Raw genomic sequence first — 24,929 nt, forward strand, 5'->3', positions numbered from 1 at the left:
ACCAGATATATGATTTGTATAAATGTTCTTCCATTCTGTGGATTGTGCTTTCATTCAAATCTATTATTACCATTACCTATGGCCTTCAGATTTAGGAACAAAAAAAAGACCCCTCACACAAAATCTGACTCTTATTCTTATCTCTTACAAGGCATGGGAATGTTATAACAAATGCTCTTCTAAGAGCCATTATCTTCCCATCCTGTTTCCTGATAGCCCAGCCTGTGTTGAACACCAAGGACCCAGCCATGGCTAAATGCCCACCACATACACCTAGGTGGCAAACTCCAGGAAAATAAACAACAGTGACATTCACCATAGACATTCTGCCCGTTTTAGAAATTCCATCCATCTTCCCAAAGCCGTGCTTTAATGGTTTTACAAAATAAAGAAATATAATGTCACGCTATTAATAGACTGCAGAACCTACATGTGTCTTGCCAGCCTATTTTCTTTAAAACCGTGTTGACAATGATTGTTAAAACTGCTCCCATGCTAGAATGCTCCGTAACTGTTTGAGCCTTGACATGAGGTCAATGGGAATTAGACTAATGAAGAAATAAAACCAAACTGAAACATTGTAATTTGGGGCCTCCTAGACTATATTAAACTTTTGGCAAATTAGATGGATGAGTGGTTGCAACCACTGACATTCATATTTCACTCTTAGTTCTCCAGGGTCCTCATTCTCTCTGTGCCATTAACCTTTAGGGTCTAGCTCTTTGTCAATCTCACTTCAACCATGCATTCTAAGGATTACAGAATCAGTAATTCCACAGCACATTATGGCACAGACCCTGTCAGATCAGAGAGACAGATGTGAGCTCATGTAATTGAGAGGTTTCCATCTGTCGCATTGAAAACTAAGGCCTGAAAGACTCTCACATTTTCTATCGTTCAGGGCTGTTCAGACACCGGATGGCCCATGTACTTAAGCGCTGGGTAGTTCTGCAAACATCTTAAATGGCTAGTGTTTCTGCCTTTCTTGCCAAAGGTGGGTGGATATTCATGGAAGATGCTCACATTAGACTTAGTACGGATCCCAAGCATGGCTGAAAGCACAGAGGTGATAATTCCAGGTGAAGAAAGTGACATCACCTCCTACATATCCAAATCCTAGCTTCCACATCAGCCCACACATAATCAGGTCCCCTCACTGGGACAGCACATTACCTACTGGAATAATATCAAGGCACTGTAGACTTTCTGGAAGGGAAAAGAAGAAGGAATCCATGAAGGAAAAGCAGTAAAGGCTCTTATATTAGCAAAGAGTTAAAAATAGGTGTCATACAAAAGAGACATTCTATTTTTATAGCAGGATTTTCTGTAAGTGGCTAATGAATATTTCTATGGCTACTCAAATGAAACTGACTCCATGTGACAAATGCATTACTGGAAATTTGGGAATAAATTAACTTTTGGTTAAGTATGATCTTGATCTACTGAGCTCCTAGTTAGAGCAAAAGTAGTTCCCATTCATTTTTATCAATCTATGGAAATTTTCCTTATTGTTTCTCATTCAGCTACTCCTATTCTCCACTTGGTACAATGCTTTTCAAAGTGTGGTCTCTGGAGCACCTGCATCAGAACCACCTGAGACGCTTATTTAAGATGCATTTTCTTTTTTTAAATTTTTTTTTCAACGTTTATTTTTTTATTTTTGGGACAGAGAGAGACAGAGCATGAACGGGCGAGGGGCAGAGAGAGAGGGAGACACAGAATCAGAAACAGGCTCCAGGCTCCGAGCCATCAGCCCAGAGCCTGACGCGGGGCTCGAACTCACGGACCGCGAGATCGTGACCTGGCTGAAGTCGGACGCTTAACCGACTGCGCCACCCAGGCGCCCCTATTTAAGATGCATTTTCTTAAGCCCGACCCCAGTCCTCATGAAAAAGTTGTCCAGGGACCCTAAAAATCTATAATTTTAGCATGTTCCCCAGGAGGTTCCCTGCATTTTGCTTGTATCTTCTCTTGGGCCCCATCCAGTCTCCAAACTGATCAATAGTGCAATCAATCAATACTATGATCAATCAAACATTTCCAACTGCCAAAGGGGTATTGGAGCAGTGATTGGTGGAAGGGGAAAACTGATGGCTGAGTATCTTAATGCTCAAGCATTCAATCAAGAAATGATTGAAGAGCTGGGGTTCAGAAATAGAGTTTAGGCTCTCCCCATTACCACCAGCCAACAATAGCAGGTGAAATCGCTAACGATAGCCTTTAGAAGAGCTCACCTCTGTTTTCAAACAAAGATGTATTTCTCTATTTTTTTTTTATGTTCACTTCTTTAGAGGCTAGAATCTGCAATTAAATGACCCTCACTGGTGCCTCAGTCTCTTTACACAGAAAATGGGTATGCCATCTGCTGCCTTATATTCTCTTTAATGCGTATACTGCCATATATTTCCTATATGTCTTTTGCATAACAAAAGAACTCAGGCCCCCAAAAGCTTTCAATTGTGCAATAAAAGCCTTGAGATATTCAATAAAAGCCTAATAGATTCTAGGTCCAATTCATCAATTTCTCAAAGCCCAGAAAAACAAAAGGAACAGAGAAGGGAGCAAAGAGAAATTTCTACTTTAACTCCAGGAACTTGTTGTAACTTGCTCAGTGGGAAACTGCTCACATTTTCCCAACTAACTCATGATTAAATTGAGGCCAGCTACAAAGCCACCATGATCACTCTCTGAGAGGTCAGAGCAGGTAAACTGAGGACGGCATGAAGACCCGTTCAGCGTGACTGGTGTCAGTGGAGGGAGAGATCAAAATTCTCTGGTGGATCTGCCTTGTAAAACATCATTCTGTAAATACTTGGAGAATATAAGAAATAAAGTAAAAATAATGAGAAATAAAATAATAAAATAATTTAGAAAAAAATCACATGCTAACTTCTAAAGTTTCTCTTTCTCTTTTCAAAACTTCAGAAGTACCAGAAGCTTTTTCCTTTTGGCCCAGATTGTTTTTCAGTGCTACTTCGGGACAGAAGGTATCGCTCAGGAGAGCCGTGTGCTGCCATTTGTGTTGGATCATTCATCTATGGCAGCACATTTCTTTTAAATCCTACAAGCATTTGACATTCTATCTTCTCTGACCCCATGACAACTGAGAACAAAACTACACAACACTTAGTTTACAACCCATTCTGGTGTAGGTTGAATGACATTTGGTTCATTTGGTTCAAAGTACAGGCTTGAAAATGTCCAAGACCAACTATCTATCTATATCCATACAGATAGATATGGATACAGATGTAGGTATATATTTTCAAATTTATGTATAATGTATGGATATAGATATCTATCGATAAATAATCCACGTGAAATTACAGATCTAAAATAAAAAGCCAATTTCACTGCCATACACACACACACACACACACACACACACGAATACATAAAATTTTATGTATCTACACAAAATCACCACATCTAAAGTGTAAATTACCCGAGAGCCAGGAGTCTACCAACTTCACAAATAGCTACTGCCCTGTGCACCGTGTCAACAGGGGAGTGAAGCCAAATGCAATAAACACAAAGCCAGAGATTGTCAGCCTACCTGTAAGCAGAAATTATCACTCAGGTACTAAAAATAAACCACACTATTGCTCTAGAGAACTTATACCACTGGGATGGGCCCATGACATCTTTGCCGGAGTGCGGGTACAAATCAGCACACAAAATGGCTTGTTTTTCTCTTGCTTTTTCATAGCTGAAGAAGAGTGAGGAAGGCATTGTAGTCTGTATAACTGCTCAGCCCAACCTTTACCCAGGAGCTGTTGCTGCTTCTTGAAATATATTATCTCTTGTATAAATAAAATGTGGTATACCCATACAAGGGGCTGTATTCAGCAATAAAAAGGAATTAAGTACCGATACATGCTCCAACATAAGTGAACCTTTCATCATGCTCAGTCACAAAGGACCATAATATTGTATGATTCCATTTATATGAAATGTTCAGAATAAGCAGATCTGTAGAGACAGAAGGTAGACTTGGGGTTACCAGGGTCTGGAAGGAGAAGGAGGTGGAGAGTGATCACTAACAAGTATAAGGTTTCTTTGGAAGGTGATGAAAATGCTCTTGACTTAGATCATGGTGATGGTTGCCCAACTGTGAATATATTAAAACCACAGAGTTGTAACACTTTACAGGGGTGAATTTTGTTTAAAAATATTAAATTTTAAAATAACTATCACCTTTAAAAACCTATAGCAGAAACAGAACCAACAATGAGGTGAGTAAATATGGTAGCTCTTTATCTTTCCAAGATTCTCAGGGAGCCCTGGGCATTGTAAGAGCTAGTTAAGCAACTGCTACAGCTGCAACGATACCTAAAATGAGGTAAATCAGGTGCCTGGGGGGCTCGGTTGGCTTGACTCTTGATTTCAGCTCAGGTCATGATCTCACTGTTCTGTTAGTGAAATCAAGCCCTGCATTGGGCTCTGTACTGACAGCACAGAGTCTGCTTGGGATTCATATTCATTCTTTCTCTCTCTCTCTCTCAAAATAAAAATACTTTAAAAATAAAATGAGGCAAATCAAACATGGTAGGGAAATCCTGAACACAAAGAAAAAAAATGTGCAAAAGAATAAAAACACCCTACATACATATGACACAAAATCAAAATAACAGGAGTTGCTGTATGGGTGGATGAGTACTGAGGTGTCCTCTCATTCTCCTCTTGTTACTTAAAAGATAAGCCCCTGGGAAAGGAAGGAATTTGAAGTTTTGTTTCCTCATGACACATCAGATCTAGCATATTTGGAGATTTCATAACCTTAATAAGGTAGTAACATATTTTAAGGTGCCATGCGTATTTCCCACCCTAGACACCATTTCCCTCTAGACACCACTGTGATAGCTATGAGCTGTGATTATCCCACCTCTTTAATGGGAAAGGAAGGTTCATTCTACAAAAACTCACTTACAGATAAACTAAGTGGCATTCACATCTTTCATAAAGTGAAACAGGTTGCTAGAAGGCCATCAATAGCATGACTGCACGAAATACAATCAGGGAGCAAAGCTGAACAGAATAAAGACAAAGCCAGAAACCCTCGGTCTATCCAGTTTAACGATCAAATTACCTCTACCCCCTATAAAAGAAGGGCTCTACAGGGGTGCCTGGGTGGCTCCTTGGGTTGGTTAAGCATCCAACTCTTTGATCTTGGCTCAAGTCATGGTCTCACAGCTTGTGCAATCGAGCCCCACATCGGGCTCTGTGCCAACAACACAGAACCTGCTTAAGATTCTCTCTCTGCCCATCTCCCGCTCATAGGCGCACTCTCTCTCTCAAAATAAATAAATAAACTTTAAAAAGAAAAAAAAGGGGGGCTCTATGATCTCAGATCATCACACATTTACTTAGTGCCTACCATGGTCACAAACAATGACAAGTGCTACTGGCAGAGAATATACAAAGGACACCAGACTCCCTTCCCTCAAGTAACTTACACTTTAAATGTAGTGGTTTCCTATCTAGATGGCAGTGAAATTGAATTTAAAAGTTTTTTTTAAACATTCAAAGGTGTCTTGTTATTTTCAAAGTATTCACTCTAGAATGATGTGTTCCAAAGAACACTCACTCATTAAAACTGTCACTCCACGTGTGGAACTGGCTTTGAAATTACAGAAAAAAACTAGCTCATCATTTTATAGGCATACTTACACAGAACTGTGCCTGGCCAACAGTAAGTACTCTACAAGTGTCATATACATCCAAAGTGTCTTGTATATATCTGTGTGTGTGTGTGTGTGTGTGTGTATATGTATATATACACACACACATATATAACATATAATACATATGTGTATATACATTCATGTACACATACGTATACAGTCACTAACCACCATATAAAATATTCCAAAGACTATACCTCAGACCTTGAAGGCAAGTTCAAAAAAAAAAACAAAAAAAAACAAACCCAACAATGTTCTGGGAATGAGATCACCACAATGTTAGGTTAAATGTGTAATTTTCCAAGGTAATTACTGTGAAGACAAGTTTGAACACCTTACTTATTTAGATGTGTAAGTTATTACATTTGTTTGCTTTTAATGTCACACTTTATTTACATTAAAGATAACAAAATACAAGGTGATATAACTGCCAAATGAATATTACAGGCTATAAACCCTACAGAAATTCAAAAGAGGAGGATATAAACATCGTCATACATGAAAGAAGACAAGGCATCTTGTTAGCCATGGAGGATTTGAAAGGTTGCACACAGTACAATCCCTGCCAACAAAAAGTTTCAGATAAAGTTTCACAGAGGGAGGCTCAGCTACACCCTGAAGGATATACAGAATTCACATAGCTGGAAAGGAGCAGGAAGAACATTCCAAACTGGGGGGAAATTAAAATTGTCTACAGAGGGAATGGTAGACAAACCAGAAGATAAATCAAACTGTGGAGCTAAGAGAGCTTATTCCCTGAGCTTTATTTTAACAGGCCAGTGGTTGGATGAATCATTACCAAGTAAGAAATAAAGCAACACTACGCTAAAGGAAAAGTGTTCCCAAAAAAAGAGTCCTCTGTGCCACGTTGGTGTTTGTTCACATCCCTCAATCTAGCTGCTTGCTTGCTGGTTTCCATGGCTTGGATTTACCCATTTGGAAAAACAACCCCTCCTTTGACAATACCAAAATCACTACCTCTGTCTGAAATTAGACAAGAAATATACACATATTCCAGCCTCTGAGATGATCAACCCATCAAAAGTTAAGAATATGTCTTTTCGCACATAATACCAAACAGCAATGGAAAACAAGTAATGAATTTTAAGTTAACAATGAAAAACACCTTAATATTGTCCATAAACCTCCAGCAAAGCTAAAATGTAGAAGACGGGCTAACCAAAGTACTGGTGAGGATGTACAGTTCCTGGAACCCTTCTACAACACTAGTAGGAGAGTAAGACAGTATGATCACTTGGAAAACGGATGAGAGTTTCTAATACAAAGTTAAACATACCCAAATGACCCAGAAATTCCACACATAAGTATTTATCCAAAAGAAAGGAGTGTGTATGTCCACAAAAAGGCCTGCACAAAAACATCGAGGTTGTACCACAAAGTGAATGAATTTCATACCAGAGTTGTACACCTAATAATGGTTAAGATGACAAATTTTAGTGTATGTTTATTTTACCACACACACAAAAAAAAATGTTTACAGCAATTTCAAACTAGAAGCAATGCAAAGGTCTACCAACCTTAGAACAGATAAGCAAATTGTGACATACTCACATAATGGACGATAGCACAGCAATACAAAAGAATAAAGTACCGATCCATACAACAACATGGGTGAATCTCAAAAATACTGTGTTGAGCACAAAAAGTTGGAATCAAATGATTCTATTTATATGAAGCTCAAAAGTAGACAAAACTAATCCAGGACTAGAAAAGGTCAAAATAGTGGTTCTGTTTGTTGGGGGAGGTGTATGGCCTGTCCAAGGAAACATGAAGGAACACTCTGGGGTAATGGAAATGTTCTATATCTTGATCTGGGTTCTTCCAAAAGGTAATAATTATAGGGGAAAAAAAAATTCATTATAAGCCATGCCCTTAAGATTTCACCATAATCAATTATGCGTCAATAAAAACAAAAAGAAAAATTGAATAAGTGGAACGTCCCAGTAGTCTATTACACATGTGAAGTCCAAGGTTTACATTTTATCCAGCCCTTCCCAAATACCCTTATCACAAAATAAAGAGCACACAATAAAAATTCCCCCTGGGGTGTTGGAAGATCTATTCTGTTCAGGGCAAGAACTTTAAAGGTCTGATCAGAAAAGTTTAAGAAGAACATACAATTGATGCCTTGAGCCGTTTAGAAATTCACTGAATTTTTTAAATTCTAAATATATTTTATTCCTCTTAGGACCCAAAAAAAATTTGACTTTGTTTTTTTTTTTTGTTTTTTTTTTTTTTTTAAGAAAAAGTTGAGGGGCACCTGGGTGGCTCAGTCAGTTAAGCGTCCTGACTTCAGCTCAGGTCATGATTTCAGGGTGAGTTCAAACCCCGCCCCGCCAGGCTCTGTGCGGACGGCTCAGAGCCTGGACCCTGCTTCAGATTCTGTGTCTCCCTCTCTCTCTCTGCCCTAACCCCCCGCTCCCGTTCCATGTCTCTCTCTCTTTCTCTCAAAAATAAATAAATATTAAAAAAATTTTAACGAAAAATTTGGTAATAGTACAATAAATGTTAGTTCTCAACGTAAAATGGAGTGATGCAGTCTGACTCTCCGACCATAGTTTAAAAGCCAAGTAAAAGATCCAACTTCTAAAATTCCAAAGGAAATTTTCTAAAAGTTTCCTCAATATACATTTAATTAATTAATTAATTAATGTAATCTCTACACCTCATGTGGGGCTCAAACTCAGAACCCCAAGATTAAGAGTCGCACACCCTTCCAACTGATCTAGCCAGGCACCCCTCCTCAAAATACTTTTAAATCCTTCACAGCATCATGAGGGAAATAAATCATCCACTCAAATCTATATTTTGAAGTTTAACAATAAGAGCAGTCACTTTTTTAAGTATGGCTGTAACTATTCCAAACAGTAAATCAGCTAATAGACGTCAACCTATAATAATGACCTATTCATAATCTGTAATTATCTTGTTTATGTACCTGGTCACGGTATCTCCCCTGCCAGAATGGAGCTCCAAAAATCCAGGGATATCACTACCTGTTTTCTTAACAGCTATACCCCCCACACATAAAACAGTGCCTAGCACACAATAGGCATTAAGTATTTTCCCATAAATGATCAGTTATCTACTAGACTATCCACACCAGAAACTAGGAAACAAGTATAGGAGCAGTTATTTACAACCAACCAGCCCATTTGCAATGTTTCTATACAGAAACTGAGCCTCAAAGAGTTTTCTTTCTTCCCCTCTCCTTTTCAACCCTCCTTTCCCAGCTGCCATTCCTTCCTCTAAGAAGGACATTCTAAGAGTTAACCAACTCTCTTGTGTTACCAAATAATGGAGTATCCTTGGGTTAATCACACAATTTCAATGTTTCTCTCTTTAACAAAAAGACACTGGAGGAGATTCATACCTAAGTAGACACCATGGCGCTTGGTGCTAAGAACAGAGGTGAAAGACCAAGTTCTAGCTGTCCCGAGATTATAGTGAGGCAGACAGAGGAGTATTTAACAAAGAGAGATAAATTCTCTGACAAAAGCATGCATGGCATGCCATGAAAACACAAACACAACACAAAACCCAGCCAAAAAGGCAGAGGTGAGGAGGGTCACTTTCTATAAGACTCCGCACTTGAGAGACTAATAAAATCCAAGACAAAGAGCAGGGGGGATTTCAGAGAGAGGCAATGGTTCATCCAAAGGAAATACAGCTAAGCCTTGAACAACGTGGGTTGGAAATGCTCTGGTCCCCTTACGTGTTTTGGTTTTCTTTTCCAGTAAATACAGTACAGTTCTGTACATGTACTTCCTCTTCCTTATGATTTTTTATTAACATTTCCTTTTCTCTAGCTTACTTGATTATAAAAATATAGTATATAACGCACACAACATACAAAATATACATTAATTACTGTTTATGTTATAGTATCAGTAAGGCTTCCAGTCAACAGTAGGCTATTAGTAGTCAAGTTTTGGAGAAGTCAAAAGTTACATGCATGTTTTCAAGTGCATGGGAGGTGGCGGGGGGAGGGTGGATAGGCACCCCTAATCCTCATGTTGCTTGACGGTCAACTGTAGTTTGATGTATCTGGACTATAGGGTGTGGGTGAAGGAATAATTGAAGATTAAAGCTGGAACAGTACATAAGGGATGGCATTCTGGTAATATAATGAATAAAAGCCTAGACAGGAACAGTACTGCAGGCAAGGGTTAGTTGTAGGGTTATTTTAGGAATAAAAAAGAAAACTGATGGAGCCCTAACTAGAAGAAGAGCTCCTAGAACCTCTTCCACTTCTGATTGTCTTCTTTGTTCCTCGGTGACCATTCTTGCCCAGAGCTTCACTTATTCTCTACCCCAAACTCCTATCACTCTAGACCTATACACCCAACCTTAAAATATTTAGCTCTTCTTTGAAATTTCAAAGGTCTTTCAAACTCAACATATCCAAAAGTAAACTCATGACCTCATCCCAGAACCCAGTCCTCTCCCTTGGTTTCCCATCTCTGCAAATGGCAGCACACTCCACTCATGTGGCCAAGCTGGAAACCTAGGAGGCACCCTCAACATCTTCCCCTGCTCTAATCTCTCACCATGTCCTTCCTGTCAGTCTCCTCTCTAAACAGTCTTAGTTTGTCTACTACTCTCCTTTTCCACGACCACCACCACAGTTTGGGTTTCTACCATCTCTTGCCTAAACCACTGCAACAGGTTTACATTCTCTATTTCTTTATTCCCTCCTTCTTCCCTTCCAATCTATTCTCAAGTTGTAACCACAGTTTGCTCGTTTTGAGTGTTTATCAGCCTGCCTCACTCTTTGATACCCTCCTACCAACCCCAGAAGCTCTAGAAAGCCCCTGCTGATGTTACTCACTATATGCTTGCCAGCACCTCACTCCCGATGGAGTGAACACTCAAAAAAGTGTTTGAGCCAAGGGATATAAGAATTTTAAGATTTTGGAAGGAATCAACACCAAATGGTACTAAAAGGTTCAACAGGTAAGGGCTAAAAAGTTCCCACTCAAGCTACCATGAAGGATATCATTTAGTGACCTTGTCCAGAACAACTTTGGTGGAGTTGTGGGAACAGAAATCAGACAACAGTGGATCGAGGAGAGACTGGGCAGAAGGGAACCAGAAATAGGTTGACCACATTCTTCCAAAAACCTGGATGGCAAAGAAAAGAGTCTAATAGCTGCAGCGGCGGGGGGGGGGGGGGGGGGGGGGGGCGGCAAAAGATTTAGGGGTGAGTTTGGTTTTGTTTTGAAGTTGGGAGAGACCTGTGTGGATAAACACATGATGAAGAGAAAGAACCAGGAGAGGAAGAGGGGGAAATCAGAAAAGAAACAGATCATAAAGTCCCTGAGGCCAGAAGAGCTGGGACCAGTGAGCCACCAATCCCAATCAAAGAATTAAAATTAGCCTTTTGCTGATCCTAAGGGAAAGGGAAGAAACATGGAGTTAGATTCAGAAGAGTCTGCAGGTGGAAAAGGACGATGTGGTGGTTCTTCTAGTTTCTTCTTAAAGGATATATAAGGGTTCTTCCAGCTCTATAAGAGGCCTTTTCCCACTCTGTGTCGTACAAAATACAGAACCAAGTACAGCATGTATATTATATTTATCGGACACCAAGAGCGATGTTTGATGTCTGCTACTGGTTCTAGAATTCTTTTTTTTTTTTCAACGTTTATTTATTTTTGGGACAGAGGGAGACAGAGTATGAACGGGGGAGGGGCAGAGAGAGAGGGAGACACAGAATCAGAAACAGGCTCCAGGCTCTGAGCCATCAGCCCAGAGCCCGACGCGGGGCTCGAACTCACGGACCTCGAGATCGTGACCTGGCTGAAGTCGGACGCTTAACCGACTGTGCCACCCAGGCGCCCCATCTGGTTCTAGAATTCTAGTCCGCCTCTTCCCCTACCAACATCAGCCATCCTTTACTGGTGTAAAGCCTATCAGAGAAAAAGGGCTCCCATCATGGTCTCCAGAAACTGGTGGTAACTGTTCCCAAATCTGAATTCAGTAGAGCAGTGCTAGAAAACTTTTTATAGGTTTTATCCTGAGAATGACTACTATTTTCCATTTCTTGTGCCCTCTGCTCAGTAGAACTTAGAGAGCCTAGTATAGCTGTTACTGTGTATTCCTTTAAAGAAAGCTACTCAAAGCCCTCTCATGGGTGATTTTATGCATTGGCAAAAAGGTCATAGCTTTTCAGCAGGAAAATAAAACAAGAGTTCTCTTTGGGGTCAGCCAATAGTTTATCAGCTGCTCATCAGAAAAAAAAAAAAAAAAAGGCAACAACAATCGTTTAAAAGGACACACATAGTAAGAATGGGAGAAAATGGGTACCGGAAAGAGCTGCTGACATTAAATTAAAATTTTAAATTAATCCCTTGTCACTTTAATAGTGCTGCCACATAATGGAAGATGTGTGTTTGTTTTCAAAGGGGGAAAAGTGTCCAGAAATTTGCACTCATCACTCCCTTAACTGTTATCAGGGAAGAAGCACAGGCTTACTCTGTCCAGCTGGACTTGGGGTAGTGTAAACAACTTTGCTAAATTGCTTGGCAGAACGTATCTGCAACAAATCATTAAATTCTAGAATTCACTCTATTAAAATCAAATCATTAGCCAAGAACAATTAACAGGCAACTATTTTCATGCAAAACAGATATAAAATAAAAATCAAGAGCAATACATATGGATGATTCTTTTTCATTCATAATTTTAGATGGTGCATAATGCAGACTATTGTTTCAGATCTTTGTTGCCCTCGGACAGCCATCTCTCTACAATGTAGAGTATTGTTTGAATACTGGAACAACCCAAGCTTTTTCTGTGTATCTAAAAGTCCCTGGATTAACATCCAAAAAAATCTGGCACTGCAACAAAGTTGACTTGTAACAAGTCTCAGCCTTTAAGCAAATTGCTTATTAATGCAGAACGAAAGTCGTTGTTCAGATCCTAATTAAGGTATGTTTCTCAAGTGTCCCCCAACTCTGCATTCACCAAAACTGGACAGAATTTCTCAAACGCACCATTTCCCATTACAGCCTGGATAACAGAAGGCTTTGACAGGTGATGAAGACTGTGAACAAAACACTGGCTGAAAACAAAGTTTGGACCAAAGCGTCCACCAGCTCTATTTAAAAGTGACCAGCAGGTGAGCAAGAAGGATGCTGGGGCATCCACACATGTTCCACAGCCAAGATTCTCCACACCTGAAGATAAGCTGGCTTCATATGGAAAAGACAAAGACATCTCCACTGTAAAAAGTCTCATAAGTAAGACACAAAAGAAGACATAGAAAATAATTCTGATTATACAGGGCTAAAAAAAAAAACAAAAACAAAAACAAAAACAAAAACAACCAAAACAGACAAAACTTTGTGATGACCTCTTGGGGCTGAGAGGAATATGACAGGGAGAGAATACTTGAGGGAGGTGATTGATTATTTCCTGACATGGTAGTGATTATGAGGTTGTTCCTTTTTAAACTACACATATGTTTTATGCATGTTTATGTACATACAACACATTTCATAATAAAAAATGTTGAGAGAGAGAGAGAGAGAGAGAGATAACCCAAGACTTAATACATACCAGCAGAGCACAGGCATTCCATATACATTTAAGAGAATGGATACTGGGTGGGAAAAGGACAGAACTGTTTTCTGCAATCACTTACTAAATATACCTCAGTTTGTTATGTTTAGAGACTTCTTTGCAAACAAACAAGTAAAATATTAAAGAGTTCAGGAAGATCATTTAAATGGCCACAAATTAAAGATAACTTTAAGAATAGATTTTCTATTTTACTTAAGGGAAATAAACAGTCTTTTAACTAGTAGTAATTCACATTGTTAGGATTTAAACATAATCTGTATATAATACCCTGAAACTAAAACAATCTATAGTATTTTTTTTAAAAGGGGGGGGGGCGGTGGGAAGTGCAGCAAAGGCGGCAAGATAACAAAGCAAACTGAAGGAAATAATTCCTTAGAATTTAGCAGAACACATAACATTCAGGAAGGCAAAGAGAGAACAAATGGAGAACGTAAAATTGTTTTCAGACTCTACTTTTAAAATTAAGTGTCCGTGGCTGAAGTTTTTGGGGGGAGGGGGGCATAGGGGGTGGCCGATATATGAGTTGATTAAAAAATATAACAGGGAGAGGGACTATTTTGTAGAACAAACTGATATGGCTGAGCAAGACTAGAAAATACTTCCAATGAGCTCAGTATGCACTACAGAGATGCCGCTAAACATAAACAGTCATTGAATAAATGCTCAGATAAGGAGATAAAACAAATCTAGCCAGAAACAATCCCTGGTAAGACTGGTTTTATAGATTTGTATACATGCATAAGTGCTAAGTCTGGATCCAATTTCTTCAGACAAAACCAAGTTTTCTGCAACAGCCTCACAATTGAGCAGAACAAGGCTGTACTGAGAGGTCTGGAGTCTTCTCACATGCTGAGGGGAATTTTTTGTATCTTATGGCATGATTAAAAAAAATCTTTACAGCAACAAATCCAAACACGCTAGGAATAGAAGGCCATGAAGACAATAGGGAAGGGAAGGAGGAAGGAAGGAAGAGAAATCTGCCTTCCAAAACAAAGCCATGTGTAGGCTCCAAGAGATAAACAGCCAAGTAAAATAATCCTTCCAGAGGAGAGTAGAGAAACGAGGGCGGAGAGCTAGAAGGAAGGAGGCTATAATCACACCTTCCCTTCACAAACTGTAATTTGAAGAAATACAAACTGGCCAGATCTCTCGCAGGAGATCTCTTGGGCTCACCTGGGCATGTTGTACTAACCAAGCTCCTTTCAGCCTTCCTCTCCTCTGCCTTCTCCTTCGGGTCTTGTCTCCTCCCCTCCCCTTACCCCTCTCCCTGTCCCTCTTCCTCTCCCACTCTCTCCCTCTCTCTCTCTCCTCACTCCTCACCCTCTCCTGCAAATAAAATGGTAAAGTAAAACCAATTTCCACAGCAAAATAGTTGCAGATGTTCTACTTCGGAATACACCTCTGGATCAAGAGCTGGTCACTTGATACGCAGGCCTGGGGAACAGAGGGGGGTTCAAATGGCTCCGCTCTGTGGCCTTTTCACCTCGACAGTACCCAATGCTCTAAGTTTTCCTGATGCGTCTGAACTCATTAGACAAAGGACGCTAAACTGCTGCCGGTTAGACAGGCAGAAAACAAAAGAAATCCCTCACCTAACCTCGTATCCCTGGCAGAGTCTCAGGCCACAACTCTTGTGTGCATTTTCCTTTCGATTCCAGAAAATTAATTTAAGTTCAGCCTGTGATGAAATAAGTGATAATTATGTTCTAAAACAATGAACAGCTCAAAATCTGAGGAACTCAGAATCTTAAGCTTTCCGATGACTGCAATATACAATTTATTCTTACTTTCTCCCAATATAAATCGCACTATTAAATTAAAAGGGGAGAATTCTTCTACCAAATTACACACTAATGGCTCTTAACCCATAATTAAAGTATCACTAACAGCAGCTTAAAGCCACGGCCAACCATGAGCACATTTATTAGGACCTATGTTTTCAGCACCACGTAATTATGTAAATATAACCGTCAGCCATCTTGAGAAAAATCAATGGTCTAACCAGTTCCCTGCTCCCTTGGGAAAACACTCTTGGTAAAGTGGCATTACACAGGGCCTCCTGCTCTGCACAGTCAGAAAAAAAGTAAGCAAACCTAAGCACCAGAGCAGAAGAAGCACAAATTCCAACAAGGCTGGTCACCCAGAGTCCTCATGACTCTTTCCTGAACATCACAACAGCCTGGAAACCCAGACCAGCAACTGGCTTCAGAGCAATGAGGACTCCAGGACAGGTTCGCTGTGTGTTGTAATCCAAGATGCCACCCCTGTGGCTGGGAGCTGGGAGCACCCCCAGGACCAAGCACAGTCCCTATCATAGAGGGGCTATTAATTAAGAAGACAAGACGTAAAATAATCTTGGAGGCAGGAATGCTGTAGAAAAATCAGAGACTAATCAAAACCACTGAATCCCCACCACAGCTCATTTCTGCCACAAACTTTCTGAATACACTTGGATGGACAACTTACCTCTCTGGGCTTCAGTTTCCTTGGCCAAAAAAAAAAGTCAAATGTCTAAGATCTATCTAAGAGGCCCTGTACAGCTCTGCAATTATGAGATAATTAGCGAATACAAGATTTTTATAATGAAGTGCTAAATTGTACAGTAGGGACTACACCACCAGTGGAGAGATTTCATGGATTTTTTTTGAGTCAGCCACTTACTGAGAGCCAAACTGGGCACCGTGCCAGGACTCCAGGATGCAGTAGTGCCCAAGAAAGACTGTCCTGCCTTCATGAAGCTTTCCAGTCTACTAGTGGATTATTCTCAGGAGTTCACAGGGGAAAAACGAAGGCTGAGGTTGGCCTATGACCTCTTCACGGAGATAGAGGCAAAATTGGGTTCATGTGGGTATAATTTGAACATTCAATAGGGTCTTAAGTTAACTATTGAGAGTTGTGGAAAAAAACCATAAAGGTTTTGAAGAGACACATTAACACAAGCAGAGTTCTGCTAATTTGCCCATTACCAATGAAGGTAATTGGTTTCCAGAAATTAGATTCTTTCTGTCCTTTGCCAATCTTCTCCTTCTCCTACCAGTGGGCCCCACCCCAAACCTTCTCCCTTTATTTTCTGTTTCAATTATGCTTACAGACGACTAAGGTGAAAGCAGCAGTCACCAAGCAGAGTCCACATCTGAGCCACTGGAGTCGCTTTCCATGTGGGATTTTTAGAAAGGCCTTGTATGCTACAAGATAATTGGCTAAAAAAGATCTAGTTGTGGGAACACTGCCACAGAGGCTGAAGAAAGACAGTGCAGACACATGGTTTATTTAGCAGAGTAGAGCCAAGTACAATACACAGGAATATGGTATAACTGACCTAGAGAATAAGAACAACCATCAACATCTTGATTTTTAAAACCGAAACTTCAGAAAATTAAATTGTCCCTTATTCTTAAGAGATGGAAAACTTGCCTGTGTCCTAAGTGAAATCAAATGCTGCCTACAACTGTACGTTCCATTTTCCAAATAACTTCCCTGGAATGCTGGTGAGCTGCTATGTTTAATACGAACATTTCCAAAGTACTGGATTTACAATAATAGTAAAGGTTCCTACTTTTCTTACCAAAAAAAAAAAAAAAAAAAATCCCATCTGAGATTTATGTTCATCTTCAAAAACACCCTTTGAGTTCAGAGCAGATGTGTGCAGTGTTTATACTAAGAAAACCACCAGGGCATAAACTACCCACTATAAACACCACTCAAATTTTGCTGTGCTTTTCTTCATTTCCTGTGTATTTATTTTGGTGTTAAAATAATGTTAACTTTCGTAGTAAGGAAAATAGCAGCAGATGTTTAAACCAAACAGACTATAGCAAATCATCCTACATATCTACTCAACTTTCAAAATCAAAGTTTCTTCCTCCCAAATAGACAGGGGGCTGCAAGCAGACTACTTTCGAGTTATCATTGCACACTACGGAACAACAAATCAACCTGGACAAGTTTTCCATAAGCTTTTCCTCACTACCCCCAACTGGAGATATAAAAAATTAATGTGGTATCAATTTCCTCGCAATCCCTATACTCCTCTCTTAGGCTGATCATTACGTTCTGTTTTGAAAATATCATATTACTCAACGACAAAGACAAGCCAACAGATATTGCCTTAAAAGTTTTGATTTCCTGTTCACTGAGAAAAAGAAAAGTTTAAAAAACTACAGTATGTTAATTTCACAAGCAACATTTTAAAGGAGTGTCCGCCTTTTAAATGAGTGACTTCAGAAGCAACAGGCTACTCAAAGAAGCAGATTCAAAGAAAGCAATTCACCAAAAATCTCTTTAATGGAACAAGCAGGAGTTTAAAAATATATACCTTAAAAAAAATTCTTAAGTATGAGATCTTTATCCACAGAGTTAAGTAAAAAACAGTATGAATGAGATTTTATTTTCCTTGAAGGGGAAAGGGTTAAGTTTTCAACTGATTAGACAACAGGCCTGCAATTTTTACATGAAAAATTCAAGTTTCTTCAATGTTTTCTTTTTCAAAAGAAACATTCAGTTCACTATTAAGAGAAAACATAGAAACTACCCATCCTGAATCAGAGAGGAGATGTCTCCTCCTCGATTTGTATGTGGTTACAACAAAAAACACTCCTCCTGCCAAGCTGAATTCCCCCGGAGATGCCTCTCCGGCCACTCAAACCCTGGCCATTACCACTTTTTCAAATCGCACGTAGATAATGTTCCAACAGATTAAGAAATCACTTTTTCTCTTCTTCCTACTAACAGAGACAGCTTGAAACACTACAAGCCAGTGGGGAAACACCTCATGGATTAGCAGGAGGCAATAAACAATAAGAATTTAGCGTAGGTTCTTTCTTTCTTTCTTTCTTTCAATTTAGCTTTCTGGTTGGTGCATTGTGCAATCACTTCCACAAGGGACTGGAGTGTGGAGGGAACATCCTTCAATGTCAGAACTCTCTCAGCGCTGTACAGGAAATGGGAAGTCAGACAAAGAGCCAGTCTGTGCTTTGTGACATGGGTGCCCTTCCAGTCCCCTAAACTGAACAGAAAAATTCTTCATTGTTTGGGACAATCACTCCTGAAAACAAAAACTCACTGTAACTTTCCGTTCCCCTCTCCATGAAAATCCAAAGCACTGACTGCAATACAGTATAAATACTGTCCACAGTGTAGGTTTAAAATAAGTATCAAAGCAGGGAAAGAAAGAAAGAAAGACAAAAAAAAAACCCAACACGTTTAACTTTTACTGGGTCCTGGAAGTTCTTCCTCTAAAGAAAACAGCAACAGAAATAAAAAATAATCATATAATCAAGAGTTAAAAATTTGAAGAGTTAATATGTTGCAAGCAAAAAGCAAACTTTTAACAGTTTATATTTCACCGCCTTCCCTCCCCCACCGTAACCCTGAAGGCTAAGAGAGGGAACAACAAACTTTGTATTGAAAATAGTACATAACAGACACTCGCCTTTCAAAGCCCCCTGAAATCCCAAGAAAGAGAACAAAATACACAGAAGGCATTCAGAACCCTAAAGGAGGAGTGGCCTTGACAAAAGCAATGGAAGAGCAATTTCTAGAACAGAACCTCTACCTTCATAGCACAGGATGCCGATATTGTTGTTCATCTTGTCCAAGTACTGGTAGTTCAACAGATCCATCTTCATAAATAGCATTTATTGGGCTAGCACAGAAAACCAGCTCTCTGCTTTCGCCCCAAAAGAGTACGTTTCAAAAATCAGTTACTGCTGAGTAGCTCCTGGCTTTCTCTTAAACTTCACAAAGACGGGAGGCCCAGCCTCAGATGATCAAAACAAAGTATGTAAAAGTTAAAAAAAAAAAAAAAAAAGAAAAAAGAAAGAAAAGAAAAAGAAGAAAAACGAAAAAAGAGGGGGGAAAAACACACGCACAAAAAAAATCAAACTCGCACAAAACCCTTCAAGGGTTTATTTGTAGATAGTCTATGTTTTGTATCCTCAATCAAGCACTTAGAAACCGTTTCTGAAGTCTTTACGAGTCTTTCTTCGAAATAAAAAAGGAGTGGAAACGAAAAACACGAAGCACATTTCCTAGGACAAAGCCACGCTCGCTTTCCTCACAGCCCGCTGCAAGTTAACTGCGCTGACATGCTGGCTATGCTTGGTATGACTCGTATGTAAACGAGCTTCCTCTTCCCAGCGGGAGGGAGCACGGAGCATGCTCACTGAATCCCTGGAGCTCTTCAAATGTCAGGGATATTTTCTGCACAAGATCAGTCTCTAAATGTATTAAGTGTTTGAAAGAAAGAGAAAGAGGAGGTGGAGAGCCTGCACAGAGGGGCCGTGCAGAGCTGCTCTTGACGGGAAGCAGGCTTGCCACTGCACAACCGGAGGAGGAGAAAGAAAACCCAGGAAGTTTCTTTTTCAGGAGCTGAGTAAAAAGTAAAAAATCCATCATGGAAGCAAACGTCCGTGGAACTTAACTTTGCTGTACCTTCCTGTTGGGGTTCAGAAACCCACAGTGGTTTTGCTGTGGGATATATTCCACCCATATCTGTAAGGCTCCTTTTTTCTTTCAAAATTGTTTTATAATATCCATTTATACTTTAACAGTGTTTCAAATTTTGATGTTAATGTTAACATGTAACTTCTCTCATAATCCTCATAACAACTCACATGAACAGGGCAGGGATGGTATCACCTTTTTACAGCAGAAGAAACTGAGGCTCAGAGGGATTAAATGACTGGCCCATGACCCCAAAACAGTTGGTAGAACTACTTTTAGGATTTTTCCCCCTAATAACTTTTCAAAAAAAAAAGGAGGGAAAGAGAGAGAAAGAAGAAACAGAGAGAGGGGGCGATTAAGCAAGACTGATATACCCAAAACCAAATGCCTACTTGAAATGATGGGGTGTGGGGCAGAATAAAATTATTTTCATTTTGCACATATGAAAGCTGTTCCATCTGTGTATTCGTGGCTAGTAGCATGCTGCTATGCTGTTCCTTACTGGAAGGACCGGAGCCTTAAACTTTGCATATCTCCAATATCTAGCACAAGCAGGTACCCAAAAGCTGTTTACTGAATGAGTAAATCACTGAACGTTCAGAGCCTTTGGCACATAAAGAGCACACCAGCAAATAGGGGAAAATAGTTTTATCTTTGCAGACTGTAGCTAGCTCTTGGCACCACAAATAGAATAATAATTCACCAAAGGAAGTGTTCATATGTTGATATTATTGTATGCTATTTGGAGACTTAGAAAATATCAAGGAATGTGGTATACTGTAGACCAAGACCTGAAATTTTAATATGCTAAAATAAGAGTTGAATAAATAATTTCAAGGGCTTATATGTTAAAAATCCAGCGGCAGTTGCATTTTGGATAATAGGCATGCACACAGCAAGTTGTTCTAATCAAGCCTTATCAGGAGATTCATACAACACCCAATACTACTGCCATCACTGGAGAGCTGTAGGTGAAGCAGACAACAGAAAAATGAAGCTTTAATTTATAAGGGTATTTACTAACACTAGGTTACATATCCTAGAGTCTGAATAAGCTATGCTGAAAAGATACATATACTATCAATTATAATTAAAATAATGGCATTTGGCATGGAGGGTCAGAAAAAAAGCTCTTAGAGCATCTACTATACACAGATTATTGCATTTCAAACAATCTCAATATCTTTTAAGCATCAGATCAAATTCAAATGATAGTTGTAGAGTACAATCACTGTGTTCTTTGACATAAGGTCTCAATCAAAAAACATGATGAGTCATTAGCCTGTCCCCTATGGGAGAAAGCTGGCTGTGTATTAGAATTAACATGGACTTTAAAAAAATCCTAGTGCTGAGGTGGCATCCCAAACTAATCTGAGGAGGTGAGACCCATGGTCTGTATCATTTCTGAAGAGTCCTAGGTGATTCTAATATGCAATCAAGGTTGAAAACCACTGCTTTTATCTGAGGGGGAAAAAAATTACCCCCCTTACGATACTTCATTTTAAACCCTTCTTCTGAGAAGGTTTTCTTTTTAAAAATATAGTGGTTTTAGGAGGGGCGCCTGGGTGGCGCAGTCGGTTAAGCGTCCGACTTCAGCTCAGATCACGATCTTGCGATCTGTGAGTTCAAGCCCCGCATCAGGCTCTGGGCTGATGGCTCAGAGCCTGGAGCCTGCTTCCGGTTCTGTGTCTCCTTCTCTCTCTGCCCCTCCCCCCTTCATGCTCTGTCTCAAAAATAAATAAACGTTAAAAAAAAATTTTTTTTTAAATATAGTGGTTTTAGGAGCTCCTGGGTGGCTCATTCGGTTAAGCACCCGACTCTTTGTTTGGCTCAAGTCATGATCTCATGGTTTGTGAGTTTAAGCCCCACACCATGCTCTCACAGTGCAGAGCCTGCTGGGGATTCTCTCTCCCTCTCTCTCTGCCCCTCCCCACTCACGCAGTCTCTGTCTCTCTCAAAAATAAACTTAAAATAAAATATAGTGCTTTAACCAGATTTAAACAGAAACAGTTGTAAAGATAGGAGTACTTAGTAACTTCCCCTAAATGACCCTGTGTCACTTACAATGGGATTCTCTCAGCCTGAGTGGCAATCATCTGTGACGACAGTCCCATAAGTGTACCTTGATTTGTGTTCAGAGTGATCTGTGGCAAAATTCCCAGCACCCAGACCCATCTTCCCTACTCATGTAGGAAGCCAGTGTGGTGCTACTCACCAGTGGTCCACAGAGGGGTTCAAGAAATGGATGCTACTATCCATAAGAGAGAGATACAGAAATGGAGAGTGCACATTTCCAAATTTTTATAGCCGTTTGACAGAGTAATTTTATGTCTCTTAAATCTTCATTTTAAAAAATGAGCGCTGGGGCACCTGGTTGATTCAGTAGACGGAACATGCGACTCTTGATCTTGGGGTTGTAAATTCGAGCCCCACATTGGGTACAGAGATTACTTTAAAAAAAATTTTTAGGGGCGCCTGCGTGGCTCAGTCAATTAAGCATCCAACTTCGGCTCAGGTCATGATCTTACAGTCCGTGAGTTCGAGCCCCGCGTCGGGCTCTGTGCTGACAGCTCGGAGCCTGGAGCCTGTTTCGGATTCTGTGTCTCCCTCTCTCTGACCCTCCCCTGTTCATGCTCTGTCTCTCCTTGTCTCAAAAATAAATAAACATTAAAAAAAACTTTTTTTAACTAAAAATTTTTAAATGAGGGTTTATTTTTTCCATATTTCTAGTTATTGAGTTTCGTTGTATTTTACAAAGTATCAATAAAGCCTGGCAGGAAAAAAAAACAAAAAATGAAAACCCTAGTTTTCCACCCAGACGGTGTGAGAAGCCCTGTGCAGATGGCTGGCTACTTACAACGGCCGGACTGCAGCGCAGTGAACTCCCTCCACAGCGACGGCCTTCAGCCCAGCTCCGCACATCTTTCACCTCGTGCTTGAAGCACACTGAATCGCCTACTTTAAAACCACACTGTTTCACTTCTCAGTGCATATGTTCTCTCTTTGTCCAAGACTTTTCCAGCCTGTCTACCGAGCAAACACACCCATTCTTCTCTTAAGACTTGGCATACGCCCCTCTCATCCAATGGGAACCCCTTCCTTCCATGTCCTCACTCCCTGCCCCTATCATCTTACCAGGTATATACTTCTAACCACGTCTAGACTTCAAGAGCAAGAACTATGGCTTCTTCGCTTCTTCAAGGTCTAGCATAAACCTGCCACATGGTAGGCCATCAATGAACACTTGTTGAATAAAATCAGTAAGGTTACACAGTAGGATTCACAGGTAGATTCCCCATCCAACCGCCCACCCCAGCACACACTGTATTACCTAACAAGGTTTCCCAAACTGGATTCTGTCGATATCTTTTGGTGCCACAAGTTCTGACATTTGAGGAACACTCATCGAGATTCTGAATGCACTTCAGGTTGCAATCCAAATACTGGAAAATGTCAATGCTTCTCAAGTTCATTTGCAGGCTAATAATATATTCATAACTGAAGTACCAACAGAATTGTTTTTAAGGAAACTGAAAAGATGGTTGTAAATTTTATCAACAAAAAAGGCAGGTAAGAAGGTCTACCTTTTTTTTTAAACACTGAAGAAATTTGATCTATTAGATATTTAAAATATAAAGCAAAGAACATTTTGGGGGTGGTCCTGGTACAGAATAAGTAGCACTATACAGATAATGCAATAAAGTTTTTGCTGAAAAACTTTAAAAACAGTAAGAATAGGGGCGCCTGGGTGGCTCAGTTGGTTGAGCGACTGACTCCGGCTCAGGTCATAATCTCACAGTTTTTGAGTTCGAGCCCTGCATCGGGCTCTGTGCTGACAGCTCAGAGCCTGGAGCCTGCTTCAGATTCTGTGTCTTCCTCTCTCTGACTCCCCTGTTCATGCTCTGTCTCTCCCTGTCTCAAAAATAAATAAAACGTTAAAAAAAATTAGAAAAAAAAATAGAATGACACGAGGAAGTGCTATACTATGTACTGTATAACAGTACTACATAGGTTAACTGAATACCATCAAAATAGGATATAAAAGCAGTGTGTATTCTGGACACCAATTTTGCTTCTATATTAATGAATATATACACATACATAGAGAAAAAGTGTATGTCTTAAAGAGACAGTAAAGAGTATCAAAATAACCATGCCTGTCTTTGAGTGACGGGCATTTTTGACATTTTTCTGTATTTCTAATTTACCTACAAAGAGTATATTTCCATACAGAATCAAGGTGAGGGTGCAGGTTCCCCACTTATTAAAAAGCAGGTGCATAATGAGAAAACATGCCCTGGTGAGGCCTAAGTGGTGAATCATATGTTTGTTTTTTTAACACCACAATACACCCTTTTAATTTAGATTTAACAACTAAAGATGCTCAACATGAGACCTTTGTAAGATTCAAAGACGTTTAAGATGTTTATTCAAAGATGTCCTAAAGAAACTAAAAAGAAACTCCCTGTACTGGGGTGCCTGGGTGGCTCGGTCAGGTGGGCATCTGACTTCAGCTCAGGTCATGATCTCACACTCCGTGAGTTCGAGCCCCACGTCAGGCTCTGTGCTGACAGCTCGAAGCCTGGAGTCTGCTTCGGATTCCGTGTCTCCCTCTGTCTGTGCCCTTCCCCTGCTCGTAGTCTCTCTCTCTCTTTCTCAAAAATAACTAAACATTAAAAATTTTTTTTAAAAAAGAGAAAGTCCCTGTACTTTCAACTTTCAGAACACGTAGACATGTGTGCATATACTTTCTGTCTTCTGTTGTTTACTAGTTATTTCATGCATTAGTATCGATTCCCCAAACAGACCCTAAGCTTCTGGAGAGAAAAAATGGAACTTCAGTTTTTGGTATAAAGCTCCCCACAGCATACACTAAGCGCTCCCTAAGTATTCACCATGGCAGCATCTCAACATCTTAGTGGGAAAATGATGGCCAAATGGTGACAGCAGCCCAGGCTGGTTTCTAGGTTAAATCGCTGCATTTGCTGGTGAGTGGATTACCAATTCAGAATAGAATCACCAAAACTGTGAGCTGCTGAATAAAAGCTGGGAGATCAAATTCACTCTCCAGACACTTTTTTTAAAAACGAAATGCTCTCGTTAGAACATGTAGAGAGAAGGGAACTTTTTTTCATTTGGATTTTTTTAAGTTTTGATATTTAAATTCCAGTTAGTTAACATACAGAGTAGTATTAG

General features: G+C 39.9%; 1 protein-coding gene across 3 annotated transcripts in view; it reads right to left on the reverse strand.

The window, feature by feature from the left end:
* Positions 1-24,929, reverse strand: part of VGLL4 (vestigial like family member 4) — a 167,607-nt gene that overhangs the window by 62,837 nt on the left and 79,841 nt on the right. Inside the window, exon 1 of one of the 3 annotated variants that reach the window (XM_047835931.1) lies at positions 18,844-19,397. The exons of the other annotated variants lie outside the window; for them this stretch is intronic. Within the exon in view, the coding sequence (XP_047691887.1) occupies positions 18,844-18,925 (82 nt within the window). The 5' untranslated portion in view covers positions 18,926-19,397. Of the gene's footprint in view, positions 1-18,843; positions 19,398-24,929 lie in introns of those variants that run through there. 3 annotated transcript variants of the gene reach the window in all.

This window comes from Prionailurus viverrinus, chromosome A2, assembly GCF_022837055.1.
Source record: "Prionailurus viverrinus isolate Anna chromosome A2, UM_Priviv_1.0, whole genome shotgun sequence".
NCBI classification, from domain to species: Eukaryota; Metazoa; Chordata; class Mammalia; order Carnivora; family Felidae; genus Prionailurus; species Prionailurus viverrinus.